This window comes from Alosa sapidissima, chromosome 17 (assembly GCF_018492685.1).
Source record: "Alosa sapidissima isolate fAloSap1 chromosome 17, fAloSap1.pri, whole genome shotgun sequence".
In the NCBI taxonomy this organism is placed as follows: Eukaryota; Metazoa; Chordata; class Actinopteri; order Clupeiformes; family Clupeidae; genus Alosa; species Alosa sapidissima.
This window is the reverse complement of record NC_055973.1, coordinates 22,232,649-22,248,492: the sequence shown is the minus strand read 5'-3', so window position 1 is coordinate 22,248,492 and position 15,844 is coordinate 22,232,649. Positions and strand designations below refer to the sequence as shown.

The following is a 15,844-nucleotide window of genomic DNA, read 5'->3' as shown; positions in this document are numbered from 1 at the left end:
TAGATTGTAGATTGCTAGATTGAAGCTACAAATAAAATTAGATGTGACTACTATATCCAACATATTTGCATGTGCTTTTGAATATTAGTTAAATTCAAATAGGTAGATCTTTCACTGACTAATACATTTTAGCTGGTTAAATTGTTTAGTATACTCACAGTCTGGACTTGAAGTTGCAGGTCATTCTTCTCTTGGAGAATAGAAACCATTTTCTCCTCCAGCTCTTTTCTACGAGCCTCAGATTTTGCATAGGCCTCCTTCAGCTTCAGGAATTCTTCCTTCATGTTTGCCATCTCTTTCTCAGCATCAGCAGATTTCAAAAGGGGCTTGATCTTAAAGTACATCTTCATCCAGGGCCAATTCTTGACACCCATGAATGCACGGACATTCCACTGGATCACCAGCAGTGCATCCCTGTAATATAATTTGTGCTGAAATTTGTCTTTCTCTGATGATTTCTTCTTAAGAGTAGGCAGTATTTCTACCTTTTAAAATACTATCAATGTTTAACAAATTTGAAGATGATAAGTGAAAAGTGATAGCGTAATGTGGAATAATGTAATATAAATATGAAATTAATGTATAACAGGAAATTCAATCAAAAACACATTTAAAACATATGGTTATTGATACAATGTTGCCAAGAAATTGTATCTGTGTATGTTATTGGAGAACTCTAATGTGTACAAATATATGAGTGCCTACTACCACTGATATTATATATTTGTTATTTCTTTAGAGGTTATTCTTACCTGCGTTCTACAATTTTCTGGTACTCAATCCTGGCAATCATTCCACGGGCTCTAGACTGTAGACCAGTGATGATAAGAGCGAGACGGTCGTCTCTCATCTCCTCAAGGACACCCAGGAGACCAGCTTTGAAGAAGACCTGATAAGCGTCAAAACAGGTAACAGTCTGTTTTACTATACAAGTATATGACATACAAAAAAAAGATACCTCAGAAAGAGTCAGTGTTTGCTTTATCATGGAAGGATTATGGGAACATTATAAAGCACCTTAGTGTGTCCGAATCTGTACTGTACATGGTCAATGTCCAGGGATCCAAGCAGTTTTTCTGCTCCTTTCTTATTGTCAATGAACTGTCCGTCAGGGATAGCTGCAGGATTCAGGATACGGTATCTGATGAGGTTAAAATAGACATATTTTTTCAATATTGTAGTAAGAAATGTATAATAATTATGACAGAAAATAACCTCTTATTTTTACCTCTGTTTGAAGTCAGCATACTGGATCCTGTTGGGGAAGCCCTTTCTGCAGATCCTGATGCCTTCCAGCACACCGTTACAGCGCAGCTGGTGCATGACCAGCGGATTTTCCATGGCCCCAGGAGTCTTGGTCTCGTTGGGGATGATGCAGCGCACAAAGTGGGGGTGAGTTGACCTCAAGTTGGTCATCAGCTTGTTCAGATTCTCCTGTTGTTCAGCCATTTAAATAAAAACAAAAAGCAATAGGACTGCACAGAATCCCAGTGGGCCCATTGATCTAAATATACTTAAAAGAAAGATATGTGGTACTAATAAATGCCTTCACTTAGTATGTTAATTTAACCTGTCACACTTACCCTGTGAAGGGCAGATACAGTCTGGAAAGAAGAACCCTTCTTCTTCTTGGCACCAGCCTCTTGGGCTATTAAAATATCACATGTCCATCAGCTCTTCTCATAAACATGATGTTAATTCATTAATGTCACAGGAATAGTTTGTAAGATATTTACAGAATACCTGCATCAGCACCAGCATAGTTGGCGAAGAGAGCACACAACATTTTAAGATTTGACTTCTGGAAGAGTCCGACCACAGTCTCATTGAGAGGGTCTTTGTTCTTCACCAGCCAGTTGCCAATATTATAATCAACAGTGCCTGCATAGTGAATCAGGGAGAAATGGGCCTCTGGTCTCCCCTTGATAATCCTTGGCTTCTGGAAGCAGGCATTTTTGCCCAAGTGGTTGTCATAAAGCTTAGCTTTGAATGTTGCATCACTGGCCTTGGGGAACATGCACTCCTCTTCAAGGATGGACATGATACCCATGGGCTAGAGAGAAAAGAATATGACATTTTCAACATTAAAACATTTTTATTTTATTTATTAAAGACAAGTAAAATAAATAGCGTTTGTCCATGTAGTCAGTGGCGCGACCAAACATTTTTAACAGGGGTGGCCAGACCAAAACTAGGTGTTAAATAGTTAAATTAATAGTAGGCCACCTAATAATATATCACATATATTAGTCCTTTGAGGCCTAGGGTATTTTTAGTGTTATTTTAATATTAAGCTCTTATATTGGTTATTGCAAGGGCCAAATAAGAAGAGTTTGGATCCAAAATGCTATATCCTCCATTTTAATGCATTTTCATAAATATCTTTTTTTATTTTGTTTTCGGAACTGTAATTGGATAATTGCAATTTACTCAATCAAAACACCACAACTGCACTTTTATTGATATTACCTGAAAACACAATTAAATAACATGACTTATTAATGTTTACAAAAATGGATTAATAGTGTTTTGGAAAATATCATTTCATAGGCTAGGCTATATCATTTTTAAGACAGTCTAGGCTAGGCTGGGAAAGTATGATGTGATCATGCTGGCATATATCTTATGTCAGCCTTTATATTAAGGAAAAATACTTTGGGTCTGCATCCATGTCACCTGATATCCTAGAAATCCAGACCCAAATCTAGAAAGATTTAGGGTCTAGCTATGAGTAATGAAAATGGCCCAACTCAAGGGGCGGCACCAAGCAAGCATTTCAAAATATCACTGCACACAATTGGATAACACTACGACCAATGTTTACTGACTGATTCTGGACATTGGCGCAATTGGATAACACTACGACCAATATTTACTGACTAATTCCGGACGTTGCAGCGCTGTCGTTATCTGTTTAGCTCGCCTCTGGCCCGCCTATATCAGATAGCGTGACTCGCTGAGCAAATTCAAATTGTGCTCTCGTGAGAACTCTGGATTTCCAGGGTAGTCACCTGAAACATGCTGGTAGAAATATCTATTCACAGTTGATCTGTGCATGCCATGACCAACTTTTGATTCTTTGATTTGGAAAGCAAGTTCATTATTTTGGGCTGCTATTAGAATATATTAGAATTGGGTAAGATGTAGAAATTTGCTGCAATTTAAAAACCGGATTAGTCGGGATTGGCTTACTGTACAGAGGAATACTTCATATTCTTGTGTCCGGTAAGGTATGCTGATTATTTTGATATATGTGTTGACTGAAGTGTTTGTGTCTGCACCTAGTGTTTGCACACTAGGTGCAGCCGTGGCCTACTGGTTAGCACTTCGGACCTGTAACCGGAGGGTTGCCGGTTCGAACCCCGACCAGTAGGCACGGCTGAAGTGCCCTTAAGCAAGGCACCTAACCCCTCACTGCTCCCCGAGCGCCACTGTTGATGCAGGCAGCTCACTGCGCCGGGATTAGTGTGTGCTTCACCTCACTGTGTGTACACTGTGTGCTGTGTCTGTTTCACTAATTCACGGATTGGCATAAATGCAGAGACCAAATTTCCCTCACGGGATCAAAAGAGTATATATACTTATATATATAGATATACCACCGAGAGTAATGGGTGTGGAGATGGACAAAGCGCTGTGTGCAGAATGGAAATATAATTAAATTTCATGTTTCGCTAACCGTTTATCACAACACCTAGCCGTTAATATCATCGGAAAGCTCATGTTCCGCTCTTCCATGTGATATCTGTGTAATTTATTTGTTATAAGTACTCTGTGAGCAATTAAACATAGAATAATGTGTGTGAATTTGAATTTGGCCACATTTTGCCTCCGTCAGCCACATAGCCAGTGGTGGCCACGGCCACCCCTCATGGATCCCCAGTATGTAGTGATCTATGTAAAACATTTTACAACCAGACAAGTAGTAAAATAGTGTAGTGATCTATTCCGTCAAAGACAACTTTGAGTATTTAATAAGTAAATAATATGTTTCACTGACTTTCTCAATGAGTTCGATGCAAGCGGCCAAGTCCATGCCGAAGTCGATAAACGTCCACTCAATACCCTCCTTCTTGTACTCCTCTTGCTCCAGCACAAACATGTGGTGGTTGAAGAACTGCTGCAGCTTCTCATTAGTGAAGTTTATGCACAGTTGCTCAAAGGTGTTGAACTGAAAGACAATGGGGATATTATTAATATTATATATTTTGCTTAACATTATAGTGTTTGTCTTAGCTTTAAGACTCACATCAAAGATCTCAAATCCAGCAATATCCAGCACACCAATGAAGTGCTGGCGAGGCTGTTTGGTTTCCAAGGTCATGTTGATTTTGACAACCATCCAGTTGAACATCTTCTCATACACTGACTTGGACAGGGCTCCAATAGAGTAGTACACCTAAAGATGAAGGGGAAATGAATAACATGGAAAATGCCAGTGGATGAGGTGTGTCAGCTATAATGATGGTCTGGAATTAAACACTCAACTTGTTAAACAGGCATGGATTTATAACAGCTCTGTTGTTTAATAGCTACACCTTGTACATAACACATTAGTGTCTCAATGTAGTTAAATACTATCAATATTTATAATACTTATACAACTATAATATCACAAGAATTCTAAATTCTGATATTACCTGATTTACATTCTGTCCTTTGGTGACCCACTCGTTTCCTACTTTGACCCTTGGGTGACACAGACCCTTGATGAGGTCAGCAGAGTTCAGACCCATGAGGTAAGCGACTTTGTCGGCATCTGGCATTAAAACCTCACAGTTACACCTCTCTGCCCATATTTAACCGTTAAATGTGGGTATAACATCCAACATCAGAAATTACTACACACCCTCAGTGCCATCAGCTTCTGCCTGCTCCTCTCTCTGCTTCTGCTTGAACTTCATGTTGCCATAGTGCATAATGGAACCAGTCAGCTTGTAAATACCGTTCTTCTCCTCTTGAGTAAAGCCCAGCACATCAAAGGCATCCTGTAACAAATATATCAAATATTTCATTCAGTAACTACCTCTCCCAACGTACCTCTCTATGAGTATATAAGAAAGTGAAAGCAGGCCTACTCACATCAGTAGCCACCAGCTCATCAGCATCAACAATAGAGGCTACTTGTGTCTGTCCTTGGGAGATGAACGCGTAGTCATAGGGGTTGGAGGTGATCAGCAACATCTCTGAAGAAAGCAAGACCATAGGTCAAGTAACGCTACTGTAACTAAGCTAAGGAAACTTATTTCACATTCATGTGTACACACAAATGACTGGAGATATACATGCATTCCTCACCCAACAGCTCCGGTTTCTGTTGGGACAGGATCTGGTAGAAGATGTGGTAGTCTCTCTCAGCCTTGAGCTGAAAAGTGACACGGGACTTCTCCAGCAGATCTGGGGGATTGAAGAGTAATTATAACTTTCAAGATCTGGGGGATTGAAGAGTAATTATAACTTTCAAGCCATACCTCGTCTCCACAGATGAAGGCAATCAAAAAGGGCTTATTTACTTACAGGTCTCAATATCTGCTGATGCCAGCTTGCCGCTCACACCGAAGTGGATACGGATGAATTTACCCTAGCATGAGTGACACATGAAAATTAATCATGGCAGTGATAGAAAAGTGGATTTTGAGTTGATAACGATTTGAAATCAATAGAGGGCTTACGAATCGGGAGGAGTTGTCATTTCTGATGGTCTTGGCGTTACCAAAAGCCTCCAGAGCAGGGTTACACTGGATGATTTGATCTTCCAGTGTGCCCTGGGAAAATATAACACAACATATCAACTCACCTTTCAAATGCCAGGTCTTGGAGACTGGCCTGGTCCCACCCACCTAGCATCTCCGCTCATTTTCATTTTACTGAGATACTAGTTTGGCTTCTTACAATGTGTTTAAAGGTATACTATACAGGTTTAGGTATTTTTGGGCGACTGTAGAGCTCCCTCTAAAGTCGTGATATATTTATATTTTACTCTGCTGTTGTAAATAGCAAACTTCTCGTGACTTATCCCCCCTGTGCACCATAAAAATGCTTTTGTGGTGGAGGTGAAGGATTAACAACAGGCAAAAACTATCTCCAAAGAGCTATATCTACTGACAGGGTAATGTTTTACGATTCTCTGGCTGGTTTTCTCGGTAGCGACTCGCTACGTCTTAGCTATAGCTATGCAAGGTGAACGACTGCCTATTACAAGTTCATTTATCATCAAATTGCCTTCGTAAAGGTGAAAATCTTGCCTTTAATATTCCCAAAATATTAAAACCTTTAATATTCCCTCAGCTACCAGGATGGCAGGACAATGAACAACGAGAGGGGATGACGTTAGTTTTGAAATGAAAAGTTTCTGTGGCAAAAGGTAATAGCCATACCTGCAAACATCAAAAAGTTGCAGTTTGAAGAATATGTAAATGTATACAGCAAGGTATACATTATTTCCTGACTGCCAATGTGGTTTATTAGCAGTTTGTAGAGGTTAGGTGAAGTAGGAAATAACGTTAGGAATCACTGATCAATATGATTGCTTAAGCTGATGGAAAATGAAATGAAAATCTACGTCCATTACGATGAGTAGGAAGCATTTCACAATTGTGAGTGCCCAGACTCTCTTAACAAAGTGAGTGAGTCTGGTGAAATCAGGTTGCTTGGAGACGTCTCCCAAGAGGAAATTATGTCCAGCACCCAGTGAGGTGATTTACCTTTTTCTCCTGAGAGGGGTCCCTCTTTCCAGGAGCTGCTGCAATGCTAGCAAAGTACTGGATGACTCTTTTGGTGTTCACAGTCTTTCCGGCACCAGATTCTCCACTGTTGGTGAAAATGAAAGTATGTAAAGGTTCATCAACAAGTTAACAAGAAATTTTGAATCAAAGACTGAATTGTACTCACGTGATAAGGACAGACTGGTTCTCTCTGTCTGTGTAATGAACAAGCGTGAAATGTTCATATAAAACCAAGAACATATGTTATATTCATGAATTCATGCTATTTATTTTTTAAAAAGGTGATGAACTGTTGATGACAATTTTATATTTTTTCAATATACTGCAAACCCTTTTACTGCTAAGGCCGTTGCTTTAATAGGTCTTTACCTGTCAGCATATACTGGTAAGCATTATCAGAGATGGAGAAGATGTGGGGAGGGGCTTCACTCCTCTTCTTGCCTCTGTAAGCATTGACAACTTCCTTGTCGTACACTGGCAACCACTTGTAGGGATTGACAGTGACACAGAACAACCCAGAGTAGGTCTGTGCAAATGATCATACTATTGATTATGAACAATGTAAACAAATGAGGCACCAGAGTACCGGTAAGTTTATAAAAAGAAATATATGGTATTTTGGACATTTGTTTTTGCTACTATGGATCAGAGCCTCATGTTTGTACTCACGTAGATCATCCAGGCTGCGTAACGCTCTTTGAGGTTAAACAGCACAGCAGGCTCATGCAGGAAGGTAAACATAGCCATGTCCTCAATTTTGTCATACTTTGGCGGGTTCTGTTGGTGAACATCTGCTTCTTTCACAGTGACAGTCTGTGTGATAACAAGCAAAATCAGTCTCTTTGTAGAATTCTCTCCTTCATCTTTGTGTAACATATTTGTTATAAATCTAAGCAGCTCAACACAAATCTAGTCCCAGAGACATATAAAAAACTTGGCAAAATTGCATTTATATAATAAGCTGTCAGTAAGTTCTTTAAAAAGAATAGCTAAATGGAAAAATATATAACAATGCAAGTGCAACTGATTCAGTAAGGTCAATAAGTAAAAGCTCTGAAATAGGTTGAAAATGTATTTGTCATGAATTACCTTATCAAACTCAGTAAGAACAGTGACTTTGTCACCGTCTCTGCTTTGGACGACCCCCTTCACAAATTCAACTTCAGGGTCCACCACGAAGCAGGCCCTCTTAATGTCAAAGGGGCGAGTCTGGGCCTCCAGACGCTCCATATCAGACTTCCTCAGAAAAGGAGCCGCCCCCCCAAACTCTGCCATCAACGCATCACCCATGGTGAAGACTGCAATGTAAATGATATGAACTAATCACAGTAATTCCTAAAACATGAGACCTTATGGTGAAGAACATGATTATAGCAACATGTAGACTAGAGCACTGACAAGTCAGAATAGGCAAAAAAGTTCAATTTTAAATCCTAAGACTAGCATGTGACAGGCAGACCTTAAGTCCTTTGGCCAGTACTGTTAAGGAACTGAGGTGAATGTTGTTTATTTGTTTTAAGTTAAGATTTGAAATGTATTAAGTGGATCAGGAGAATTTGATTGGTGACGTTTGCCTGGTTTGAAATAAGATAGTATAGTAAAAGCGTGGCCGTAAAGGTTAAAATGGTCAAAAATATACAATAGTATATGGTATGTAGATATGTGTCTTGGTTTCACAAGAAGGGGTTAGTTATTGGTACATACTCTAAAACATAGCCAGACATTGGCTATAATGTCAGAGTTTAGCTTGATAGACTACAAAATGGAATGTCAACTCTTCCAGATGTGGCTTGGACACTACACCTACCAATTTTTTCAAATCTGTTTTTCACTTCATAGCAGCATAGGTGCTTCACATTTTGAAAGTATCATGGATGTCTGGCACATTTCCTAAGTCCATAATAATGACTGTTTTAAAGGCCCTTCTCAAGAAGACTAGTCTGGATGCCTAATCTGGATGGACTGATATCTGGAAATATCAGTCCTAGTGTTATTGTACCTTAGTGCAGCCTTTGACACTGTTGATCACAACATATTGCTACACAGAATAGAACACTGGGTTGGATTTACAGGTAAAGTTATCAGTTGGTTCAAGTAATACCTACAACAGAGGAACTTATTTGTTAACATTGGCAACTGTACCTCAACACCAACGTCCTTGACCTCTGGTGTTCCCCAGGGGTCTATCTTGAGGCCACTATTATTCAAAATGTATATGCTCCCAATTGGACAAATCTTCAAGAACAATTTGATTTCCTAATAGCTATGTGATGACACACAAATTTAATTGGCCCTGTCCCCTAATGATTATGGTCCTCTTCAATCTCTTCTTCAGTGTATTGATCAAATTAGCGAATGGATGTTGCATAATTTTCAAAATTGTCTCAAAACATAGAATAAACTATAAAGTAATTATATTTTGTATAACAACCCAATACCTTCAGTCTGTCCCTGCACTGGCTTCCAGTAAGTAACATAATTGTATGTTTATAAATCACTAAATGGAATGGGACAAAATTACCTATCAGACATGGTTCAGCAGTACACACCCTTCAGACCTCTCAGGTTTCAGGAGAAATACTTGCTTGTAAAACCAATTTGTATGTGCTTGACTAAAGCACATTGAATTATCCCTGAGTATAAAATGCGCTATATAAAAAAACTTCAGTCTGTAAATCTCACCTTGTTTGGGTCAAGTCTCAGTCGCTCTGTTACACAGATAAGATGTCACTTGCTGTAAGTGAATAGACAAGAAACAATCAGATCACACAGTGTTACATCGGCAGTGCTGCTGGTACACTTTGAGTCCTTGCACAGAATGCTAATTGAACAGATCCATGTGTCTGTCTCTGAATGTAGTCAGCCACTATCCAAATGTCTGTCTATCCAGCCACTATCCAAATGTCTGTCTATCCATTTAGCGATCGTTCTTACTATCCTCCTCCTTCTAACTCTATCTATCTATCCATCTGTTTGTATGTTCCTCTCAGTAGCAGTAGATTGATTACTTACCTCAAGGTTGGTCTTTGTGGTATCTGTTGTCAAGGCCATGGTTGATTCACCCTTTTTGTAGGGGACGGTCCATCCCAATATGGACAGAGCATCAACTGACTCCCACCACACCAGAGTTTTGTTAAAGGAAAACTGGCCAAAAGGGTGGAGGCATGTGGCAACAATAGGCTTCTCTAGACAGGAGGGAGCAGGCACATGCAGGCACAGTGGGAGAGAATGGCAGAGCATCATCAGCACCTGAACTTGGTCCCTAATTTGGAGTTTGCTATTGTGACCTTGTCTCTGACTCTGTCTTTCAGTGTCCTCCTTGACATCTCCATGGCCATGTAAAAAATTCCAACCTGCTGATCTATGTTCTCTTCATTTTTACTGTCTATATCACTCATGCTGTCGTGGTCAACTGTCCTTTCAGTACATAAAAGATTTAGCATTGTTTTAGAAGCCTATCAGTGAGGTCTGTACGTTTTTTTATTTGCTGCCTATGTAATTTTAGAAAACAGAAATTCATCTGGATCTCTCTTTTGTGGATTTATTATTTTTAAACTGTACTATTGTACTGTACTAACTATTTGTTCACTTTTAAAAAAAAAAAAATAAGTATTGCCATTGTGTATAGAGCCAAGGACAATGGATGCTCCCCCCTCAAACTTTTGTTTGTGGACAGGAGATCATTATTTCTTGAGAACCAATAACAAATAAAAAAACTTGCCTCATACCCCCTAAACTTCTGCAATTTGGAAACTGGTCCAACAACAACAACCACAGCTGTCTTTTCAGTAGACCAAGCACTGCACTACTGTCACTGCATTGTTTCCTTGAGGACAAAGATAACCCTGTGATTTAGTCTCAGGTTCCTCCATCAACTGTAGATAGATTTTGGATCATTGTTCCTTCCCACCCTTATGAATTTGTACAGCAGCTGCTCTTTGGAGGTCTGAGTGCACACACAACTGCTGCTAGTGGTACTGAAACATATAGGACAAATATTTGCTAAATTAATTTAGAACAAATACCTAATTCATATTTTACTTAAAAATGAGATGAAAACCTGGGTTTGGCCATTTTGAACTGATTCGCATGACCACAAAACTTTTGCACTTGATAGTGACACATGCACACTAGGTGTTTACAAATGTAAGTGTTGTGCCTGTGTTCAAATTCTTATTAAGATTATAAATTTTCTCATCTGTTGTTCCTCGTTGGTGGAACACACTGCCAGTTCCTACAAGGGCAGGGACATCCTTTTCCACGTTCAAAAAACTCCTGAAGACCCAGCTCTTTAGAGAACATCTACTCTCATAGCAACACTTACAACAAGTCTTACTGATCCTAGCACTCACCAGCCGTTTAAACTGACAAGTAACTGTTAAAATACAGCACTCACCGACGCACTTATTCTTACTGTACTCTAATGTGTTTTTTTTAAACTGTCCTAAAATTGTGAGAATTGTTCTAAAACTTACTGTTTACCATGTTGTTAGTCGCTTTGGTTAAAAAGCGTCAGCCAAATGTAATGTAATGTAATGTAATGTAATGTAAATAAGAGACTGTAGTTATCTGAAATGAAATGTAAGACAAATTATACTACTGAAGACACTAAGTCTACTGGGTAGTTGGCCGCTAACCTCTCTGATATCCATTTAGAAACAGTAGTTCAGCTGTTTGCACCAAGAAGTCAAGGAGGTGTTGAGCCATAGGCCTCTGGGTCTTACACTGTTAAGTAACTCGACTTGGGGTCAAGACATGTTTACACACCAAAGAAAGTGTGAAGCCACCCACAAGGTTCCGATAATGTGACTGTAAAGGCCTACAGTAGGAGTAAGAGTGATTTTTCTTCACCTACTGTGAGATATTTGAGGTCACAGGATATGCAACCTCTATTCTCCCAAATCCTTAATTAGATTGCTGTGGGATGTTAGACATGCCATTCCATCTCTTGTGTGACCCTTATGGGGATCAGTCTCAGTTGCCAAGAGTCCTTGAGCCATCACCACTATTGTTGGGAGGTCATCACATACTCTCTTGGAGGATTGATATCATTGGCATGGGAGGACTTGCTGGGGTCGGTGGCTACACAGACTCCCGTGACATTCTGCTCAAGCCCACTGGGATTAGGTGTCTGGACTCTGAATGCATTATAAAGTTTACTTGTCTATGCATGAGCTTGTTTCTCTATCCATGTCCACATGGATAGAGTGTTTAACCCATGGAAGAGTTTAACAGTTTAACCCATGGAAGAGGGACAGAGAAGTGGTAATCCTGTGGGACATTTACAGTTGTGTTTGCTAAGGACCATGATCAGATGTGGCAAAGTTCAGTGTTGTTGGATTTACTCAATGTAACTTTCTATTCATTGTGGTGTAAAACACTGTTTTTTAATCTCATTACAGTAGGTTTGTTTCATGGTCTCCTAATGTGAAAAAGTGACTTTTGACCCCTTACAAAGAACCACAGCGCTACCATTCAAGCAAGTGAACTTGGCTTTGAACATTATCTGTAGAGTAAGCACCTTTGTTTTGACTGCTACTAGATGAAATATATACATCTTACTGAAGAGGTTTTGTAATTATGTATTGCATGATATATTTTGTTTAATTTGTTTGGGAAAATGTATAGGCATACTCATTAACACTAAACAGACACTGCAATGCAACTATACTCAGGGATATATGCTGAATCCCAGCAGATGGTAATATTAATGATTTATGCTTACCAAGTCATTTTACTGTTATGGACACTTTACTGTTATCAGTCCAAATGTGTGGTTTCTATATGAAACTGCTGTATCAGCGTATTTTAACTGCAACAATTTTACATTCATTTTACAAACATGTGTCAAATGGTGTGGCTTCGGCATTGTTTAGGGTACAGTGGTGTTCATGGGATGCAATTTGTGAGATAGAACACAGTGAGGCCCTGTTGCCTTGTAGCCAAAGTTGCTAAGAAAGTGACTCAGTGCTGTTTTGTTTATGATGCACATGAATGTCTCCTTCCCTTTGTCATTGAGTACAAAGATAACCCTGTAAAATTCTTGCTACTTGAAAATAAGCCAAATATTTCAATTTAATCTGCAACAGATGGTCTTGCACATCAAGGCATATATTCTTTTTATAATTCTTTGTTTTGTCATAGGCTTTTTGGGTTACAGTTCTGTGACCATGGAGACCATTGTTTCTCACTAGATTTGTCATCTATAAAGGTTAAAGAAAAAATTAGCCAGGGTGCCCCTCACAAAAATGTGGGGAAACTTTGTGAGAGCCCTATATCCAAAATGGCTGCTGAGAACCAAGCTGGAAATTAACTTTTTAATGGTTTTGCCCACAGTGCTGCATAATACATCTGAGTAGACAAGGTATCTGAGACTCTTTGTGTCAAGAAATTCATAAATGATTTCTATTTATTGATTTGATGATATTGTACTGAATAAGTGGCATTTCGAGTTATTTGCCTGTATTAGGCAGAGAGAGTGCATGTAATGCAATTGTAAGTATATATGGAACTCTGTTAATTTAGACCTGTTCATTTGCTGTATGGGCATATCAAATACTGATGACTAAGCATGACTGTCATTTTATTGAAGTTTATAATGGCCCAATTCTCTTCATAGCATAATTAAAGAAAGAAAGCCCTTAGTTTCTTTTTCTCTTGTTCTCTGAAGGCCTGTTGTGAATGTAGGCCTATAGGTTGGTTCTTGATGAATGAGACATGCAAGTATCTTATGAACATACAAACATAAACACTTTTTAAGAGATTGTATTGGAATGCATTCCTTCCTGAAAACTAAAACACAACAAGACTTCAGATACGTCCATCATTACAGCTACACTCTTCATCAAATAAAATATATTTTCAGCAATATGTGAATAACCATGATTGTCAGGCTTCAAAATGAACTACTATTAATCTACCAACCACTTTCACATTTTACCAGAATTTGGCTGGTGGCTGGGGCCAATTTTTGAGCCCTGACGATTCTGAATTATTTTAAACACTATGAGACATCTTAAAGGAACCGTATGTAAGAAATGTATTTCAATTAATCATAAAATGACCCTGATATGTCACTAGACATTAAGAAATCATGTTTATTTCAAATACTTATATCACTGACAACTGTAGTCCGGCCAGGATATTGTCATTTAAAAAGTGAAGTTGCAGCCCTCAACTGATGTTGATGTTGTGTTTTGTCATGTCATGTTGTGTTTTGGCCTGATGCGCCACCCTCCACCTATCTACTAATCACAAAGTCAGTAGTGTTTCGGCACCCGGGTTGGCAACCTCGAGTCAGGGGGGAGGGGGAGGGGATTTTTTGACAGTTTTGGCCACAATCTTACGTATGGTTCCTTTAATGCTGCTAAAGGCTGCAAGTATAGTACAATGAATTATAGTAATATACTGTATATTGGTCATGACAATAATATCAATGTATTCATATTTAATACAGTGCTCTAACTATATGACATTGAGTTGTAGTTGTGCAACTATTGCTCTTACTTTGCCACCTGCGTCACAGCTCTTGTCTTTCATCTTGTTCATCTGAGACTCAGCTACAGTATACCAGCTCCTGCTTATGTTGCTATTGGCCTGCTCTTCCTGAAAGGTCCACACAACTTAAGTTTATTTCGTCTATTGTTTGTTTGCATGTTCAGCAGTTAATAGATTAAAAGACTTTGATAATAGATAAAACAAGGACGAGAAGGAAAAACTAAGGAGAAGAGGATGTCACTTACAGCCTCCTCTGATGTTCTCTTGTAGGACTTGACCGTCAGCTGCAGTTTGTCCACCAGATCCTGAAGACAGCTCAAATTCTTGTTGTCCTCAGTCTACAAAAGGGAGAGGTGGGTACATTTTGTGTTAGCATTTAGCATTATGTATTATAAAAAAGTATTTTTAGTATGGTATAATTGAATAAACCTGATAGGGAAGCTCCTTGATGCGACACTCATATTTACAGATTCCTTTGACAGAATCACTTGCCTTCCATTGCTCTATTTCCTCATTTTCCAGCTCTCTCACCTACATTTAAATAAAATAAAGCAAATGTTGAACGAATGGTGATGTGCCTATTATTATATATAACCGAGCACTGATTATTATAAAAAAGCACTTAGCAAAAACACAGCACTCTCTCTGGACTCCAACTTCTGGATCTGTTTCTTGCCACCTTTCATGGCGATTTGTTCAGCTTCATCCAGACGGTGCTGCAGGTCCTTGATGGTCTGCTCCATGTTCTTCTTCATGCGCTCCAGGTGAGCACTGGTGTCCTGCATCAGTGATGGCCTTCTTAGCCTTTTCCTCAGCATTCCTGCACTCCTGCACAGCCTCCTCTACTTCATTCTGCAGCTGGGATGTATCTCCCTCCAGCTTCTTCTTCTGGTTCAGCAGGCTGGTGTTCTATGGGGACAAAAGACAAAAGTGTTCATGATATATTAATATATGATGACATAATGATAACAGATCATGATTAGTTAGAATAAACCTGATATTTCCTGAGAACCTAAAATACACTAGATCATCCAGGCTGCATAACGCTCTTTGAGGTTAAACAGCACAGCAGGCATATGCAGGAAGGTATCAAACTTTAGAGGGTTCTGAGGGTGAACACCTACCTCTTTTACAGTGATAGTCTGTGTGGGACACAAGGCAAATTAATGTCAAAGGGGCTAGTCTGAGCCTCCAGATGCTCCATATCAGACTTGCTCTGCCATCACTCATGATCAACACACTCATCAACACATCACTCATGGTGAAGTCTGCATTGTAAATGGTATGAAGTAATGTCCCCTACAGAGACATTAAGGATGAGGAACATGAGTATAGCAACATGTAGAGCGTTGACAGTGATTTTGTCAATATCGTTAATATACTGAGGTGAATGTTGTTGAGTTAAGTTGTTTTAAGTTAAGGCCTGAAATGTATAGTGGATAAGTGGATCAGGAGAAACAGAGTTCCTGAATACCGCTGATGTAAAGCCCCTTCTCAAAAAGAATAATCTGCCTCCATGCTAAACAATCACAGGCCCATATCCAATCTACTATTTATTGTTCAAATTATTGAAAAATGTTTTAATCAAGCAACCACCTTCCTAAAATTAAAGATGTATTGTG

At 39.1% G+C, this 15,844-nt stretch overlaps 2 protein-coding genes across 3 annotated transcripts in view; one reads left to right on the top strand and one right to left on the bottom strand.

Annotated features, from left to right (window-relative positions):
- LOC121688278 (myosin-7-like) overlaps window positions 1-9,753 on the bottom strand; it is a 69,900-nt gene extending 60,147 nt beyond the window's left edge. The window contains exons 1-21 of the mRNA XM_042067752.1: window positions 9,738-9,753; window positions 9,408-9,459; window positions 7,815-8,023; window positions 7,395-7,538; window positions 7,095-7,251; window positions 6,892-6,919; window positions 6,705-6,810; window positions 5,673-5,765; window positions 5,518-5,581; window positions 5,299-5,397; window positions 5,083-5,186; window positions 4,850-4,988; window positions 4,641-4,759; window positions 4,250-4,399; window positions 4,001-4,171; window positions 1,744-2,053; window positions 1,584-1,648; window positions 1,229-1,434; window positions 1,018-1,141; window positions 753-889; window positions 159-414 (exon numbers count right to left, since the gene is read on the bottom strand). Of these exons, the coding sequence (XP_041923686.1) occupies window positions 159-414; window positions 753-889; window positions 1,018-1,141; window positions 1,229-1,434; window positions 1,584-1,648; window positions 1,744-2,053; window positions 4,001-4,171; window positions 4,250-4,399; window positions 4,641-4,759; window positions 4,850-4,988; window positions 5,083-5,186; window positions 5,299-5,397; window positions 5,518-5,581; window positions 5,673-5,765; window positions 6,705-6,810; window positions 6,892-6,919; window positions 7,095-7,251; window positions 7,395-7,538; window positions 7,815-8,015 (2,673 nt within the window). The 5' untranslated portion in view covers window positions 8,016-8,023; window positions 9,408-9,459; window positions 9,738-9,753. The remainder of the gene's footprint in view (window positions 1-158; window positions 415-752; window positions 890-1,017; window positions 1,142-1,228; window positions 1,435-1,583; window positions 1,649-1,743; window positions 2,054-4,000; window positions 4,172-4,249; window positions 4,400-4,640; window positions 4,760-4,849; window positions 4,989-5,082; window positions 5,187-5,298; window positions 5,398-5,517; window positions 5,582-5,672; window positions 5,766-6,704; window positions 6,811-6,891; window positions 6,920-7,094; window positions 7,252-7,394; window positions 7,539-7,814; window positions 8,024-9,407; window positions 9,460-9,737) is intronic.
- LOC121688279 overlaps window positions 1-15,844 on the top strand; it is a 522,978-nt gene that overhangs the window by 236,150 nt on the left and 270,984 nt on the right. The window lies entirely within an intron of this gene.